The sequence below is a fragment of the Pollicipes pollicipes genome, unplaced genomic scaffold, assembly GCF_011947565.3.
Source record: "Pollicipes pollicipes isolate AB1234 unplaced genomic scaffold, Ppol_2.1 Scaffold_6138;HRSCAF=7277_pilon_pilon_pilon, whole genome shotgun sequence".
Taxonomy (NCBI): Eukaryota; Metazoa; Arthropoda; class Thecostraca; order Pollicipedomorpha; family Pollicipedidae; genus Pollicipes; species Pollicipes pollicipes.
In genome coordinates this window covers 112,285-130,150 of record NW_023596818.1, presented here as the reverse complement: position 1 = coordinate 130,150, position 17,866 = coordinate 112,285, and the positions used below count along the sequence as shown (strand labels likewise).

Here is a 17,866-nt window from a genome sequence, read left to right as displayed (position 1 = left end):
AGGAAAAGCCTGAGAGAATAGACCCAGCTAGGACCGAAACACGATTACGACGAATAAAGGCTAACCAACGAAACCGTGCCTCTGCGGATCCTCCATTCACGCCTCACTGGGTACACGCCTCCACGGTTGCCCTGAGTTGGGCTTGCCTGTGCCGCCGCCGTCGACACCGCTACCTTCACGCACGGGCATCGGCAAACCCCCTGCACCGCATCACCGGGCGTCTTAAGAGGCGGCAGCCGCCGGGGCAGCCGGCGCCGCCCGGCGCGCCTCCGGCTCCTCCTCCTCGTCTCCGGCGGCGGCGGCGGCGGCGGCGGCCGCTGGCGGCGCCACGTCCCGCAGCGCGGCCGCCGCGTCCTCCTCCTCCTCGTCGTCGCCGCGCAGGAAGAAGCCGGCCGGCGCGCCCTCGGCCTCCAGCCGGCGTCGGGAGAAGCCGCAGGCCCCCAGCACCAGCTCGTTGAACGCCTCCGGCCGGTCGGCGTACACGTGGTGTGACGCGCCCAGGATCGTCTGTTGAGGGGTGGACGGTCATCCCTGTCAGCACGCGGCAAACAGCGGCAGCGAGAGGCCCCACTCACTCTTGCCCATTTCTCTCCTGGTAAGCGGAGAAATGACCACGAGTGACAGGGCCTCTGATGGCCGCGGAGACACGACTACTGCACAGGTGGAGCGACCTATGTGCGAAATAAGTGACGACAATAAAGTTTAACTAAAAACACGTGTAAAATGTACAGATTTAGTTACAGGGAAAAGGGGGTTCAATGTTAGTGAATCAAGGGCCATGTCACTATAACCTCATTCAGATACCAATAGACTGTGAGCACCGAGTCGACCGCCGGCCCCGTGGTGTAACGGTTAGCACTCAGGACTCTGAATCCTGCGATCCGAGTTCAAATCTCGGCGGGACCTGCCCTTTTCGTAGTCTGAACGTGCTCCTATCGATGATCATTTGCGCTTTCCTAAAACGCAGGCGCTACTTCAGCTTCGCAACGCGGCCTTTACATTCATTGCATTAAATCCCTGGTTTTGTTTCAATGCCGCAGCCGATAAAAACTGCATCCAGCGATACACGGCGCGGCCGTCAACAATTGCTTTCATGAAATATGGCACTTCTTACACTGAACAAGCAATTCTTCTCTCCCCCTACTCCCACCCGATAAAACACACTTTGTGCATGCTTACAGCCCGAAACTGCGTAATTAACAGCTGGATGTCGTTTTTACTAGAAAATATCCCTGCTTTTTGCAATTTACGCCACAGAGACTACATCGTGCCACTTGAAATGCATGCTGCACACTAACGCTTTCCGTGCCCCATTACATTGCGCCCATCACTGATGAGCCATTTTATTTACCAGCTGCCAATGAGAATCAATAGCCAGTGGATCAATGAGATCAATGAGGTTAACGCCGACGCAAGGCCAATAATGATCAGCATAAGATGTACTGCTGTGATAATTCAAGACGATTTCGCTTAAAATCTTGGCGATACCTATATTCATGGATTTCCAAGAGCTATTTAAACTTTTTGGCTACTATGGTTGGTGACGTCAATAATATGCTGTTGCATTCAGTGTGTTATGTTCCTCACGCCGCCCATATCAATGTTAATGTCTGGACTCTGCCCCCCACCACGTGGCTCACTCGCTTTGCGCGCCTAGATTACCAGATTACGCGCCATGCCGGTCTAGGATTGCTATTACAGTTGTTCGCGGGATCTTCTCACATTTACTGCCATCGCACCGATTTTTTGAAAATTTCGCTGAGAAGTAAAGGTACAAGAATAACATGGCAGAAGGATGAGTTTCGAGTTTTATGCTGACGACAATCGATCTTCGATGAATGTGCCGGTAACCACCCGTTAAATTATGTTATCAAGCACAAATAATCGATTTTGTCAAACCCCGACGTTTCAAGCTGGGCTCAAGGTCACGAGTAATGTGACTTATTGAGTAACACAATCTCACGAGTTATATAAAGCTCATGGCCACTGGCGAACATCAGCAAAGTTTGAAACGTCAGGTAAGGACCATGTTCACCAATATTTACTTAATCACGCCGGTTAACCAGCATCTCCCGGAACATCGCAGGTTAGTTATTTTCGGGATCGTAGCAGCATCAAAACTCATGGTACCGATAAAAGGAGCTCGAGGGCTGCCTCGCATACATCAATATATGGCGGAAGTATAGCACAGGCGTCAGAGAATGCAGGTGCACATATGAACGCACGAAGGACACCCATACAACCGCGACACTCCTCACCAGTCCCCCGGACTCTAGCCTGACAGGGGGAGAGGGCCCGCCGGCGGCCCGAGAGCGCGCCAGCCGCAGCAGGCGCCGGCACCCACCTCCACATCCACGTAGCTGTTGGGGCGCTCGCCGCGGATCTTCTGGCCGCAGTCGTCGATCCAGGAGCGCGAGCCGTAGATGGCCGTCATCGGCACCGACGCGTCCGACGCGCCGCACGCGCCGGATCATCGGGTTGCGCGCCCAGCCCAGGTCACAGCTCAGCGTGTGGAAGGCCACCTCCCCGCTGCGGACGGCGACGGCCCGGTGAGGAGGCCGGCCCGGTGGCACGGCGGGGGGCGCGGCGGGGTGGCCACGGCGGCGGCCCGTTACGGGGAGCGGCAAAGGGAGGCTGACAGCAAGCGCTGCGGCGTGAATGGACCGGTGAGATTCAATAATTGGAAGACGGCGATGCCCAACAGCTAACGGGGCAGTATGCATACTGTAAATATCATGCTTATTATTTCGGTCGAATAATATGAGCCTGCAGATTCCCACCATTATTCGCTTGCAGCCGCATTGTCTCAAAATGAGCCAAACGCTCGTCCGGTATGCATTATACCACACATGGACTGCTACAAATGTTTGTCGGAGAGGCCGCGGAAACCGGCTGCCAAAAGAACATCAATGAGCTGATACCGGGAGACACAGGGAATACAAATTCTGTAATTCCCTACAATCCACCACTACACACATGGGAACTCGCAACATTATTTCTTCACGGACACATTGTCTGAAACGGTCGGGATAGCTACCAGCCACAGCCCGTCACATCTCCTGACGCGCCAGCACCGCACAAAACACGCCCAATTCGCACCGGGGGCCTACATCCCCGATCTCAACACGACTCTAACGGCAGCCGGTGCTGCCACCTGCTGGGCCGGTCTCCCCGCAGATGGCGCTGACGACGTCTCCACAGCAGCGCTCCCCGCCTCACCGACCGATCAACGCCAGGCACGCGGCGACCTCTCACTCCACCAGCGCCGCGGGCAGTGCCGACCCGGCGCCGCGCACACACCTGGGGGTCTGGGCGTTGCAGTGGTAGATGTAGTTGGCCATGTAGTTGGTGCCGGGCGGACTGTTGACCAGCGAGGAGAACTTCTTCATCAGGTCGGGCCGCGCCTTGGCGATCAACGTCGAACCTGACGTCGACAGGACCTTCGTCAGCAAGTGATCCACAACACACGTCCTCTGCGTGTCAGCGGACGGCAGAGTGGACGTGGACTGATGGGGCACATCTTGAAAGTTGCACCTAAAGCGTCCACTTCGTTTCGACTATCTCGCGGCCTCGACCAAGATATTTCACGCCACCGCGGCTCAAACCAATTGGCAGTCCATTTTCTTGCTGTTGCTAAATAGGCTTCTTGTGGGGCATGAGAAGGGGGGACATACAGACTGCAGTCGCATCCTATTGCACTAATTACAACGAGCAGTCCAGTTTTCTACAATCTGTACGCCTCGTCGTCCTTGCACAAGCTTCCGTGCCTCTGCACGGCACACTAGGTCAGGGTCGTGTGCCGGCTAGCTCGCGGTGGAGAGCGGCCCCCGGCTCGCTCGAGACCACAGTCCCGCCCAGGCGCCCGGGGACTCGGTGGCGGTGGCGCGGGACGTGGACCTGACAACCGGCTACACCGTAAACACGTCACAATCACTTTTGTGTGGATTCTCAGCCATGTCGGCATTGAAGTCAATGGGACAGCGAGCACCGATATGTTCCTCTCTTCGTCAATTTAGTGCCTGGTGAGCTGAGGTCAGTCAAATTTTGATAAAGAACTTCATCAATTCGAAGTCATCAAACCACGTGCCAGCGAGTGGGAACCGCTCCATCGCCACACGAGCCTCGCCACGCTACACATACTTACTTACGCACAATCAACTGCAGCAAGCCAGGCCCGACGCTGAACCCCCCCCCCCCCCCCCGTCCCCGTCCCCGTCCCCGTCCCCGTCCCCGTCCCCGTCCCCGTCCCCGTCCCCGTCCCCGTCCCCGTCCCCGTCCCTGTCCCTGTCCCTGTCCCTCTTCTGTCTCTGTGTTCCCGTCCGGAACCGCAGCTGCCCTCCGACGGTCTAAAGGCGCAGATGACTTAAAGCCGGCGGCTAAGGCTGCAGTCCCACCGGCCTGCCCCTCCGGTGGCGCGCCTCGCCCTGCCCTGACGCGCCGGGCGCGGCAAGCTCCACCGTCGACTCACCCCAGGGTCCGCCCAGGCGCAGCACAGACAGCGGGTTCATGACCTTCACGGCGGCCAGCACGGCGCGCACCCACAGCGGGATCTGCGGCCGGTGCGCCTGGTTGGAGATCCGTTCGGAGAAGCCCCACGGGTCCGCCAGCACCAGGTGCTCCAGCCTGGCGGGTCACACGCGGACACGGGTCAGCGGGGCAGGCGGACACGCGGACACGGCGGGTCAGCGGGACAGGCGCACTCGCGGACACGGCGGGTCGGCGGGACAGGCGGACACGCGGGCTCGAGCGGACTGATGGCAAAAAGTCTGGAAGACAAAGCTGCCACAGTACCATTAATTCAATCAGGCCATTGGAACTGGATAATGCAGACCACAATCCCACTAAGACATGTTTTAGACGATGCCTAACGCGAGGGCAAACACCGGACACACGCCACGAACAGCGGCATACCATTCTCCCGTCACTTCCAGGGGCAAAGACAGGCCCTTCCGCACAGGAAAGCAGGACAACGACCGACACCAGTTACTTCCTTTACGTGCTGCGCGGCGTCCGCGGTCCCGCAAAAGTGACATCGTTGCCTGGCGGCCGACCACTGAGCGAGTCCCGAGCAGCCGCTGTGACGTCACCCGACCGAGTGCCGGCCACTCACCGCTCAGGGTGACGCAGCGCGTAGGCGCAGCTCAGGTAGCCGCCGAGCGAGTGGCCCAGCAGGATCATGCGGTCGATGTTCATCTCGCGGCGCCACGCCTCGATCGCCTGGGGGCGCGGGGCACCAGCGGTCCGTCACACATGGTGGGCCGGCCTCACGCGCAGCGCGCGCGTCACGTGGCGTGGGGCGTGAGCCGTGTGCCAGACGGGCCAGTGCATCACGGTCTGAATCATCCCGGCACGGAGCACGGCCGCTCAATTAGCCTGCAGCGAACGTCTGTGTCATTCCGCGGGACGGGCCGTGCCCTCGTTAGCGGGACCGCTGGGCACTAGTGTCGCTTCCTTACAACCGTGCCGAGCCGCGGCGTCCCACGAACTGGGAAAAACATCATGAGCAGCCAAGCACGGTTTCAAGCCGCTTCATTTTCTACGATGTCCCTCGCATCTTCGGGGCCCCGCTGAACTGCAAAACGCTACTGCTCCCTCGCTGCATAGCTCTCTCGCTTTGTTAGCGTCGCCTCTCGCCCGTCCGCCCGCCGTCTGCACGCGACCGGCAGGGGGCAATGCCCCGTCCGTTAACGAGTCCAGCTGAAGCGGGCTGGCCGCGGCACGAGCCCAGCCCCGCCAGCCCTAGCGGACGGCCCTCCGCGGCAGAGTGGCCGGCCACCGCCGAGACGCCGACACCGAGCCGGTCCTCACCTTGACAAACTGCAGCTCAACCTCGTCCGCCTCCTTGCTGAACGTGGGCCTGGAGGAGCGGCCGAACCCTGCCGGGAGATAGGCGGTCCGTCAGCGCACCCTGCTGACGGTGGTGACCGGCGAGGGGCGGCGCCGGCAGCGGCCGAGGACCGGAGCTTCAGCAGGGGACCGGAGCTCCAGCAGGGGACCGGAGCTCCAGCAGGGGACCGGAGCTCCAGCAGGGGACCGGAGCTCCAGCAGGGGACCGGAGCTCCAGCAGGCGACCAGAGCTCCAGCAGGGGACCGGAGCTCCAGCAGGGGACCGGAGCTCCAGCAGGGGACCGGAGCTCCAGCAGGCGACCAGAGCTCCAGCAGGCGACCAGAGCTCCAGCAGGCGACCAGAGCTTCAGCAGGCGACCAGAGCTCCAGCAGCCGACCGGAGCTCCAGCAGGGGACCAGAGCTCCAGCGGGGGACCGGAGCTCCAGCAGGGGACCAGAGCTCCAGCAGGGGCCGGAGCTCCAGCAGGGGACAAGCTCCAGCAGGGGACCAGAGCTCCAGAAGGGGACAAGACTGGAGCTCCAGCAGGGGACCGGAGCTCCAGAAGGGGACCGGAGCTCCAGAAGGGGACCAGAGCTCCAGCAGGAGACCGGACCTCCAGCAGGGAACCAGGACGGAGAGGGACGCCACGCAGCGAAGATGACCAGCTCAGGGTGGCAGCCGTGCGGATGGCGTGTCCGCGAGGTGCGGTGCATCATATTGCCGGAAACAAATATGGGTGGAGGAGCCAGCAGAGACGATGGGTTAGGCTGGTGCTGAGCAAAGGGAAGTCATTTCTGCAGATACGGACACTACATTAATTGGCCAATACGTTATAAAGCACATTTTGAAGCGGGAATGTTGGTGAAACTAGCCACTTGTTTCAAGTCCAGAGACTTAATGCTTTTGAAAATCAAGCTGTTCTTGTTCCGGCCCGGGGAGCGTCAACAGACAGCGGCGCCATTCCTTAGTCGTCCACAGGAGTAGGACAAAAGGTCCGGCCCCGGGGAGCGTCAACAGACAGCGGCGTCGTTCCTTAGTCGTACACAGGAGTAGGACAAAAGGGATAGCCATGTGTGCATGCGTGTACTTTACGTAACGACTGCACGATGATTTGGAGTTCAGAGCCAGTTTGGAGACTTTCGAGCATTCCGCAGCATTTTCAAATGAGACGTTTGTAATATCCAGCGTGCCACAAAATAGCTTGTCCACTAGCAAAATCCCACGGCACATTAAAAGATTGATCCCCAGCCAACGTGACCAATTTTGTGTATCGATCCCTCCAAGGTGGCAGCCCCGTTGAAGTAGGACCAAATCGATCGCATGGCATGAGCAAAATGAGCCGAAAAGATATAATCCTGGGCATATCGCCCTACGGAAGAACATGTCTGCTGAATCGCGTTGCATTTGTTGTAGGGTTGCTCCTGACGTCACGCAAACGTTCAATGAATCAACTCTCTATCCTGCGGCGCGTGAACTCCGAGCCCGCGGACAAGGCCGTCACGGTGATAAGCGGCCCGGCCTCCTGTCAAACCGAACGCTGTCCCCCACCCCCTCCCCCTCACACACACACCCACGCCGCTCCCTCCTCTTCGCAAGTCCGTGCCCGAGCGTGCCGCTGTGTGCGTGGTAAGGCATGCCGTGCGCCCTTGTCCTTTGGACCGGGCGGCGGCGCGGCGACGGCGCCGCCGGCCCCGCCGCCGTCCGGTCAAAGGTCAAGGATCAGCTGCGCCGCGCCGGTGCGGCCGCCCCGTGACGGCCGATAAGACGGCTCGGAGCGCGCCGTCACGGGACTCCGTGACGACCGGCCAGGTTCTCAGCCGCTCACGTGGTCTCTCATCGGGAACACGTGGCGCAGGCCTGACGAGACCGCGTGAGATCCGCGCTGTGCGTGGGCTGGGCGCCGCTCTCGCAGCATGACTCACGCTGTCCCCGATACAGGTTGGAGTGCCCAGTCAGCATGAATCGACACGGTCTGTCCCAGACCGAGCATACCGCCAGGGAAGGAAGCTGTAGCAGCGAAAACGCTCGGATGATGCGTTGCGGCCCGGTATTAAATCATACATTTCTTCGTTGCAGGTTACTGTGCTGCCATTAACTTCAAAGTAGACATGAAACCTAATAAGCATTAACAACTACGTCACAACAGCCTAGGGGCTTGAATTATTTCGTGCATGCGATCCAGTGAACAAAACGTGCGCGAAGGCGCGCAAAAACACTGAAAACTCAAGCTGAAAGTGGACATCTGCCACCCAAAATTAAAACGAATACCTTGTCTGCAACAAGATTCAAAACCTCACAGTTATCAAGAACGCCGGCCGTCCAATGACGCCTCAGTGGTCGCGCCAGTTTGTATAAATGTAATGTTTGGGCCGTAGTGACGCCACCAACGGTGACCCCATTTACGTAATGTCAACGCGCCGGCGAGCCCTGGCGCAGCCTTTCGACACATGCCTAGTCCTCTCCACGCTTTTGCAACACCAATAGGACAGGATTTCCCCAACAACGCATGTCCTGCCCCACGTCCTTGTAAGACCGATAGGACAGGACGTTTACCCATACACAGATACGTAATTCCGCTCGCACTCATGCACAACGGATAAGGACAGGATTCTCTAGGATAAGGACAGGATTCTCACCCTTCGACACATGCGTATTCCTCTCCACACCCCCGCAAAACACATAGGAAAGGATATCCGTCCATCCACAGATACGCAGCCTTCCCCCGCTCTTGCGAAACAGATAAGGATTACATTCTTGCCCGTCGCGATAAGACTTCTCGGAGATGCCTTTCATCACCGAGCCGCCGCGGCGCGCATGGCAACACGTCCCCGCACGCTGCCGGTTGCAGAACACCACGACACGCACAAACACATGCGCAGTCACACGCAGACACACATAGTCACACATCAGCTCGCCCGATGACACGGCGATCGCCCGGCTCGCGCCGCTGGAGAGCGGGCTGCCAGCGAGCTCGGATGAAAGCCCACGCGCCGCACCCGAGGCCTGCGAGCAATCTCACCACGGAACACCATTCGTCGCACCCGAGGCCTGCGAGCAATCTCACCACGGACCATCACTCTCCACACCCGAGGCCTGCGAGCAATCTCACCACGGACCATCACTCTCCATCGCGCCTCCGAACCGGCGATCCCCAGAGCGCCGCGTGTGCGCCCCGGCCGCGTACGGCGTCTCACCCAGGCTGTCGAAGGCGTAGACGGGCCGGTCGGCGGCGAGCGCGTCGTAGTTGAGGCACCAGAGGCCGACGCCCGAAGCGAAGCCGTGCACCATCACCAGCGGCGTCTCCGGCGACGCCTCGTTGAAGGCCACTGTCCACAGCTTGTTGGAGTGGCGCCCCACCACCGGGCCGATGTCCACGTAGAAGGCGCGGTGCGGCGTGCTCACGACTGTCGGAGGCCGCACGCGGTTGGACGGGGAGGGGTGTACGGGGAGGGGGCGGGAGAGAGTCGCAATGAGAAACGATGCCGTCCCGCGAGGAAGCGACGCCGCCCTACGTGGGGAATGGCGAAATGCATTGTGAAAATGACATGCGAGATTTGAAATCAAATGCAAATTGGTGCATCTGCGCGTTTGGATCCTGCAGCTACTTAAAACACCGTGTGCGGAAACACAACATCTATGGAATCATGACCAGTGAAAACATTCCCCAGTGCTCATTCAGATACTGTGTTAGACCTTGTGCCGGTGCATCAGCAAGAACCCTATCCGTTTGTACGCTTCTAAACAGCTGTCTACGGTAACGCGCAATCAGGGGGCATAATCACGGCGAGTAATGCAAACACGGGCTTCTCATCAACTCGCAACCTAGCGCACACAAAAACAACAGAGCACCCGACAGGGGCTGGTCGTGTCATCAGGCGCACAGCAGGCGTAAGAAGTGCGACTGCCGGTCCCGCTGGCGACAGCAGGCCGTTTAGTCCGGCTGATTTGGTAGCTGCTCGGGCAGCGCCGGCCGGCAGCAAGCGCGAGGCGTCGGCAGCACGCCGCCGCCGCCGCCGCCGCCAAACGGCACAACAAGCGCAACAGGCTTACAAACGGCCCGACTGTTCGGCCGTGAGCTGCTAGTGCGGCCTCCACTTGTGTAAATCCAAGGCGTCGAGCGCAGCAAACTGACGGACGGCGGCGACGCCGGCAGGAGGGCAGCTGTACTCAGGGGGGCGGCGATTTGTATAAATGGTAGTCGGCCGAGCCGAAGGTTCGACAACCCAACCGCTCACCGAAGTGCGTACTTCTCGACACATCTAGAGCACATCATGTTGACAAACGGAAGTCTTCATTATCTACTTTCATCAGTTGCCGATTTGCCGAAGTCCTTGATTTCAGCATTGAGATTCCCATGGCCGTCACACGCTGCCCAAAAATGGGTACATAGATGTGAAATTTAACTTTTCTTCAGTTTTATAACTCCCCAGTAAAACAAAACCACGAGCCCAAGCCAAGACTGATGGTCCAGATCGACATGGCAGGGAGAGGGCTCCCACAAAACAATGCACACAAGAAGCCCCGATTGTCTTGACCCTTGCTATAGTATTGTGGACGAGGTGCGACAGAAACAATGCCGTCCGGGATAGGAGCCGCAACCGGATATCACAAATACCGATTTCACGTCAAAATAGTAATCGCTGGCTTGCTCGCCGGGCGCGGCCGACTCAGGTTATCAGCGTTCACACCCTGGCGGAACCGGTGGCCGGTGAAGACGGCCAGCGGCGGAAGCGGCGCCCCCACTTCTGCGCCCCCCCCCCCCCCCCTTGGCACCCTTTAGTCACGGGCCTGACCTCTCATGCGTAACAGCCCACGGCCAAAAACTCACATTGCAAGATGTTCCTCTCTGCCTCCCGCAGGTGCTTGAAGGAGGTGGGGTTCCAGCGGATGACTCCAGGCAGCCAGCTGGAAGCGGGGCCGACACGTTAGCGGTGACAGAGCTGGCTGAAGCCGAACACCTCCTGTCTTCTCCCACGAGATACGCGGTACACGGACAGCTCAGGTGAGCTTGCTCCCACAGCGCGTCGCCTGTGCAGTTGACGGTGCAGTTGACGTGCGTTCGCGAGCAATGGCTGCGGCACGCCAACGTAGCGTTGGTTGCGCCGCCGCCACCAAGCAGCTGCGGATCGCTGTTGCTACGACGGCCCAAGACCAAGCCTGCTTTCCCTGGTGCGTGGGAGACAGCACGGCGGCATACTGGCACGGCACGGCGGCATACTGGAACAGCACGGCGGCATACTGGCACAGCACGGCGGCATACTGGCACAGCACGGCGGCATACTGGCACGGCACTGCGATATGCTAGCAAAGCACAACAGCATGCTGGCACGGCACAGCAGCATCCTGACACACAGGACATGCGGCACTCCACACCACGTCCGTTCCCTCCATCCGCGACCGCTGACCCTTCCCCGAAAGTCAACGCCCACATGCAGTTCCGACGTTTCCGCATGCAGTCTGGAGCCGTCACCCCCGAGCTAATCGGGCACAGCCGCCGGCGCGCCGGGCCGACATCAGATGAGCACGCGGCGGCCAGGCGGGTGTCCAAGAACGGGCAGTCCCAGGCATCGCTGAGAGAACCCAGCACGGTGGAAACGATGGGGTTTTCCCAGACGGGTGTCCCGACCGGCTCACAACGTCACGTGCTGCCAGGGGATCAGGCGCTCAGGGACGCATTCGGAGCGTCGGAGGCGGCCGCGAGCGAAAGACGGAAGGTTGCGATTCAAGATTTGTTGCCCAACTTGATCAGTTTGCCAGTTTACAGCCCGTCTGATGCCGAGCGTCTTGCCTGATCAAGGCCCATATTCGGGGTGTTCAGATGAAGGCGCGCAAAAACACACTGATTCTGCGTTCGATATTATGCGTACGTCGCACGACACAACGACCCAGTCACCGAACGTTCTGCTGTTGTGCTCTGGTCAGAGCCCTAGGTCAGAGAACACCTCTCATTATAATGGGAAAGCCGGACTATCATGGTGCGATGCATCGAGTAGGATTCAGGGAGTGCGGTTTAGACGGGAGCTTACAGGGACCACGCCCCCCTACCCCCTTGTCTCTTGTCGCATCTCTGGTTTACAAGACACCCTCTGGTTCCATCTATTTTTTTTCGGGAAATTACAGCCACATCACTGTTCCGTCCCTTTACGCTCTCCTCAATCTGCAGTACGTCCTGCACGTGCGCCGACGCCGCACGTCACCCGTGTCCGCGTCCCACCGCACCTCGCTCTCCAAACCCATCCGTCACTCCATTTCACTCCGTACATGGTGACACAGGACGGGAGACCAGCCCCACCACACACCAGCCGCGACCGTCACGTGACCGGGGCTGACCCGAGCTGACCTGAGCATGACCGCTGCGGTGGTCAGAGCATCAGGCGCTGACGCCCACGGCGCCAGCGCCTGATGCTCTGACCGGCCGCTCCCAGAGCCCTGGCCGGCGCCCCGACCGCGCCAGCCGGCCGCCGTCGGGCGCCCTCACCTGCCGTGCTCCTCCTCAATCTTCCGCTCGGCCATCTCCATGATGTCGTGTTCGGTCAGCGCCTCGTCGGTCCCGCGGCGGTTGTGCGCCAGCTTCTCGCCCGGCTGCTCGGGCGGCGGCTGCTCGACCTCCCTGGGCACGTCCACAGCGGCCATCAGCACTCGACGGAGCAGCCCACGAAGTCGGACAGCACGCGCGCGCTCGGGCGGCCGTCGCGCGTGGCCGTCCCCACTCGAACAGACGCGCACACTGCCGCCGCGGAGCCGATAGCGGGCGGGAGCGCGGCCGCCGGCCCGGCACCGCCCGGCCACCGCTCATTGGTCGAGACGTCCGACACGACCGGGCCGGGCCGGCCGTGGTTGGGACGTTCCCGAGGAGTTTGACGTTTGGTTGAGCGTTCTGATGGGTCTCACACCCGGATCAGGAACGAAAATGAAATGAAAATGGGTGGCCAGTCGGATACGATGCATCGAGTGGGGGAGTGTCAATGCATACCCTCTGAAATATCAAAAACGAAGAGAGTTAGAGACACCAAAGTCGCGAGGTAGGTAGGCCTCTATGTGAACTCATTAAGTCAAACTTAAAGGTTTCTACGTCGGGATATTCGGGTCAAGTAAGGTCACACAAGTTAAAACTCGAGCTCGGTGCCAGAGTAGCCAAGCCCTCCTCACACGATCATCTCTAATATGGGTACTTTTCCTAAGCAAGCGAAAGGTCAGCCAGGGCCGTATCAGTTTAATGGCTTTACCTGACTTTCAATTCAAAATGACAAAACTTAGATATTATTTTCATAATTGAAGTCAAAATCAGCGTAAAGAACTTCTCCAGGCAGCATGCTCCTCAATGCAAAAGGGTGATTGAGGCTATTCTGGGCCTGTACATACAGAACAAGCAATGTTCTAATGACAGTAAGCTACTAAGTGGTGACGAGAGAGATAAACTACAGCGCAGATGCGTCATGAAGACGTCGCAGTATTGCATATCTTACGGTACAGTTTCCCTGCATGCATAGCCAACGCCATTTTGTACATGGCGAGACGGCTGTTCCTGTAGGTGATGAGCGGCATGCTCGATGTGGTTGAATAATTCACAGCGTGGCTTATCAACGCAATTAAGACCCGGTCACACCGCGCTTAATGTTAAAACTGCACTATCCTCAACGGAAAAACGAACATAAAAATTCGGGACTGGAAAACAACGAGGCTCAAATCTGATTAGTTTTTTTTTATTTTGAGGCAGGTTTGTTTTGCCCGGCTATGTCAAGTTCCAAAACTAGGTGTTATTCGTATTCCTGACGAACGGAAGTTGTCAAGTGCATTTGCAAGGAACATTATACACATTGATAAGACAGTACTTTTAGCATTATTTCCCATAAGACAACCAGGAGAAGCGAGATATAGATTTATTGATGTTTCGGCTACATGCCTTTATCGAAACGGATCTACGCAGTAAATTCAAAATTCATAACTGCCTGTGGATTTCACTCGATTTTTTAAGTTTTTTTTACAGTATGTCAAAGTGTTTGCAAGTCACCAACATTCAGTGGACTTAACAAGGAGCAATTGCCCGCCATTCCTACAATATAGTGCGTATCCAACTAAGGATTAAAATGTATGAAAAATGCGTGTGCATGCGAACGAGTCCAAGTGAACAGGCATCATCATCATTCACATATGGAAGCAATTTCAAGTGAACGGCATCGCGCATCGCGCATCACTTATACACGCAAACGATTTCAACCACACAGGCATCGCGCAACACGTATCAGGCATTACTGATACATATACACGACTTAAAGCGAGCACGCATCACGCATTAAGGCACTAATCACATTCGTATGATCGGCCATGATCGGCCCCGTCGTTTAGGTCTGGTCACCGACTTCTTATAAGAATCGCTTATTTTCCCCTTTGGGTGGTCCTGCGCTCTGTACATGACTGTGAGCTCTTAAAGGGCAAGGGGTTCATACCTCCCTGAATTTCAGCCTGAGCGTGCTTTGTCAAAAAAAGGTCGCCGAAAGGGCCATTCCCCGTTTTGTTGTTAGCGCCTCGCAGGTGTGCATTAAATCTCGAAGGAAAATGGCGCATGAATGCTTTGATAAAGACTACGTCCCTCTCATTTTTTCACACAGTTTACAATTGATTTCGTAAAGCACGTTTTTTGCATTCAAACCCCTTGAAACCCCAACTTGCACAAATGGAGGAATGTGATTACAAACGTGGCCATAAATGGCTATTCTACGAGGAACAAGGCTGACAGTACTGTCTCATCTGAAACGGTCTTGTCTTGCCCTATCATACCTTGCCTTATCTTGTCTCTCATGCGTGACAGTACTGGCTCTGGCCTCGTCGCTGCTTGGAAAATGGGCCCCTAAGGCTCAAACGAACAGGGAGCCGGCTGTTTGGTGTGTGTGGTCTTTCGCCGAAACAGGGGCCTACCTTGTCCGATGGGCCTCCTATCGGCGTTACAGTCCCCGTGACTGACATGTGAGGCCACGACCCCACGGGCGGGGGCCCTTAATGTGACCTACAGCCAGCTTCCGTGCTCTTCGGGCCCTCACCCTAAGAATGGCGACATTGATGTCTCTGTAAGTCACTGGGGGCTCCTCATTGTTTCAGGGAAACCGAACGATACAAAACACGGTCTCCGCCCTGTTCTTGCTCGGGAAATGGGCTCCAAGAGCTCCAATCGACACGTAACCAACTGTTCGGCGTTGGTGGCCTCTGACAAAAATAGAAGCACGCATTGTCCCAGGGGTCTCACCCAGTGTAAGAAGTCCTCTTACCGACATTTGAGGGCACGGCTCTACGGGCGGGGGGCCTTAATGTGGCCTACAGCCAGCCCTTTGGGCTCTTCGGACCCCTCAGCCTTCCAATCGGGCCCTTGATGGTCGGTCCCCGAGGGCCCTTCGGGCCCCTCAAACAATGAACCTGGCTGACTCGGGGCCCCGCGCCAATACAGGACCCCTGTTGGGCGCTCCGGTCCCTGGCTGATGCAGGGGCCTCTCATTGACTCAGTGGTCCCGATCAACATAAATCGCGGGTCGCATGCATGTCCCTGCTTGAGAAATGGACCTTCAGGCCCAGACCGACACCTAGCCGACTGTTCGGTACTGGTGGTACCTGACCGACATAAAGGTCATCATCGACTTAGAGGGTCCCCAATCGGCGCAAAGGGCCCTCTGACTGTCATTTGATGGCTCGGCCCGCAGAGCCGGGACCTCTGATACGACGTCCAGCCAGCCCTCCGGGGCCTTCGGGCCCTCCAATCGGACCTTTAATCGTGGTCCCAAGGGGACCTGGCGGCCCCTTGGGACCTAGAGTGTCCTTTGGGAAAACCTGTGGTGCCATCCCTATATCATAGGTGTTTGACTTGGTTGTGAAGCTTATAGTGACTGGAACGGTTTGAACGGCACCACAGTTCTGGATTTAAACCCATGATGACTCGGTTCGTTTGCCATCGATGCCGATTTGGAGAGCTCCGTTCGGCGGCTCTTTCTTATGGAGTCAGCTGCACACAGCGCGATGCAAGCGTGATCTAATTCTCACGCAACAGCTGACGGGCGTTCTCAGCTGCCAGCCATCCCTGGGCACGCGTGCGTCAGGGCTTCCGTCCGCATTTTTGGAGGTACGTGCCCCGTGTGAACCACAATCCACCGACCAGGTCAGACGCACCGGATCAATTGAGAGAAAAATACAAAAAGCGTCATACTCTCTTCAAGGCCAGGAACACCTCTTATCCTTTTGGCCTTTACTTCAGACTGATACTTACATCACGCTCGCGGGACGAGGGAAGAACCACTTCGAGATGAACGGCAGAATCCGATCCAGCATGAGTTTTGTTCTGCGGGAATACCAAACGAACCACAGGTAGTTAGGTACGTAGGCATCGTTTTAGCGCTGAAAGCTCCAGACACCCAATTCAAGGGAATGTTTCACATTTGAAGATATTGAAGCATCAGGTGTAATAAAACAAGCTCACTTATAACAATGTACATACTTTTTAAGTGGAAATGACTGCTCGAGGCAGCACAATTCTCTGTTCAGTACATATGCTTCTCAATGCGTGATGGTTTGATTACATCACCGTTCCTTGCACAACAATGATTCAGAACCAATTGACGGCCGTTATATCCGCAAATCGCGACTCACGAACGCCAAATATGGACGCCTTGACAATCACATTTTTCCTGGCCTTGATCACCGCATGGCTTATGGAATGACACAACTTGAATGATGTTATGACGTCCTAAATGCAGAGGTGACTTTGAAATAGTCTTTCCGATACACCTTTCCCCATTTTCGCGGACGTGTAGATCAGAACTGAAGGGGTATAAGTCTCACGGATACGGATAAGACGGATAGGGTTGTGAACAGCACCGAAATGTCTTCGAGATGGCTAGTTCATTTCAAACCCACGTATAAATGTGGAACACAACCTTTCAGCGTTTTTTTTGGGGGGAGGGGTGGTTGAAGTTTCTGGACACTATGCCCATCTTGGAACGCTTTGTCGCCTAATATTTACGGAATTGTCTCAGAGGCCAACGTATACACCCCGCAATATGAGTTGGCGTATGAGTTGGCGTATTTCGAGACCCACAAAACGCCGGTCCGTCCGGGGGCCACTGTCCCCCCCCCCCCCCCAAGGCCTTAGATCACGCGAGGCCTTGAAAGCCGTGTCTGGATCCTTCGCCGTCTGAACAGGTCTACTTGGGAAAACCAAGTCATCAAAGTCAATCTCCGTCATTGAATGGTGTTCCTGGTTACCTTTCCATCACCTCATGATGCGCCGGCATTCGTCCGCGGCCGCTGCTCGCTATGGGAATGCTAGGCTTGCAATGTCTCTGCCGTACGGGCGTTAACTTGCACCCTTGGTGAGCGACTGCCCCCCCCCCCCCCCCCACCCCCCACCCCCACAAAGGCGAGTAACGCATCCTAACGCTTAAGAGCCTAGATGAGTAGATGAGTACATAGCCCATGAGTGCACGGCAAGTCAAAATGATTGTAATTCCAACAGAGGGTCCCGGAGATTGTTTCCCACCTATAGGGGACAAAGCAAATGAAAGCACAGAGTGAAAGTGAAAATGCAAGTTCCCATCTGAAGGGGACAAAAGAATGAAAACTAAGATGCCATGTTGAGCTGAATGCAGCTGACTGAGCTGGTCACGCTTAAAGAGCTCAGCGTTCGTACCGTGTTTATCTGATAATTTTATGTTTTTGCTGCATACTGCACCTTTTGTATTGTGATGGCAAGATTCACATGTCCTCTTAAAGGGAGCATCCACCTTTTTGTACTTTCCACTTGTTACATCGGACGAGTACGATTTTATCGGTAGTGCCAGTTTTCTCGAAATCTTTATGAATAGCCCAGAATTCCTATTTCAAATAGCTGACCCTGCGGGAAAAATCTTACTTGATTCGCTGCCCACCACTATGAAAGTAATAAATTTCATTTGTCTTTTTCTCTAACGAGTGAGCTTTGTAATGTTTGCGACACAATAATGTGTCATTGTATTTGCGCAATAATGCTAGGAAGCATCAGGCACTGTTTAGACAAAAAGA

The 17,866-nt window shown here is 56.6% G+C and overlaps 2 protein-coding genes and 1 non-coding gene across 3 annotated transcripts in view; 1 reads left to right on the top strand and 2 right to left on the bottom strand.

Annotated features, from left to right (window-relative positions):
• Positions 1 to 96: 96 nt before the first annotated feature.
• Positions 97 to 16,148, bottom strand: LOC119105999 ((Lyso)-N-acylphosphatidylethanolamine lipase-like). Its single transcript, XM_037229595.1, is given in 12 exon segments — positions 97 to 200; positions 360 to 507; positions 2,345 to 2,449; positions 2,451 to 2,529; positions 3,301 to 3,424; positions 4,469 to 4,623; positions 5,111 to 5,217; positions 5,809 to 5,876; positions 9,022 to 9,231; positions 10,656 to 10,732; positions 12,306 to 12,437; positions 16,077 to 16,148. Coding segments are annotated over 12 exon segments (1,371 nt in total). The 5' UTR covers positions 16,139 to 16,148.
• Positions 835 to 906, top strand: TRNAQ-CUG (transfer RNA glutamine (anticodon CUG)). The gene has a single exon. It is a non-coding gene; the product is annotated as a tRNA-Gln (tRNA).
• Positions 16,149 to 17,832: 1,684 nt separating the features above from the next.
• LOC119105998 (echinoderm microtubule-associated protein-like CG42247) overlaps positions 17,833 to 17,866 on the bottom strand; it is a 32,540-nt gene continuing 32,506 nt past the window's right edge. The window contains exon 17 of the mRNA XM_037229594.1: positions 17,833 to 17,849. Within this exon, the coding sequence (XP_037085489.1) occupies positions 17,833 to 17,849 (17 nt within the window). The remainder of the gene's footprint in view (positions 17,850 to 17,866) is intronic.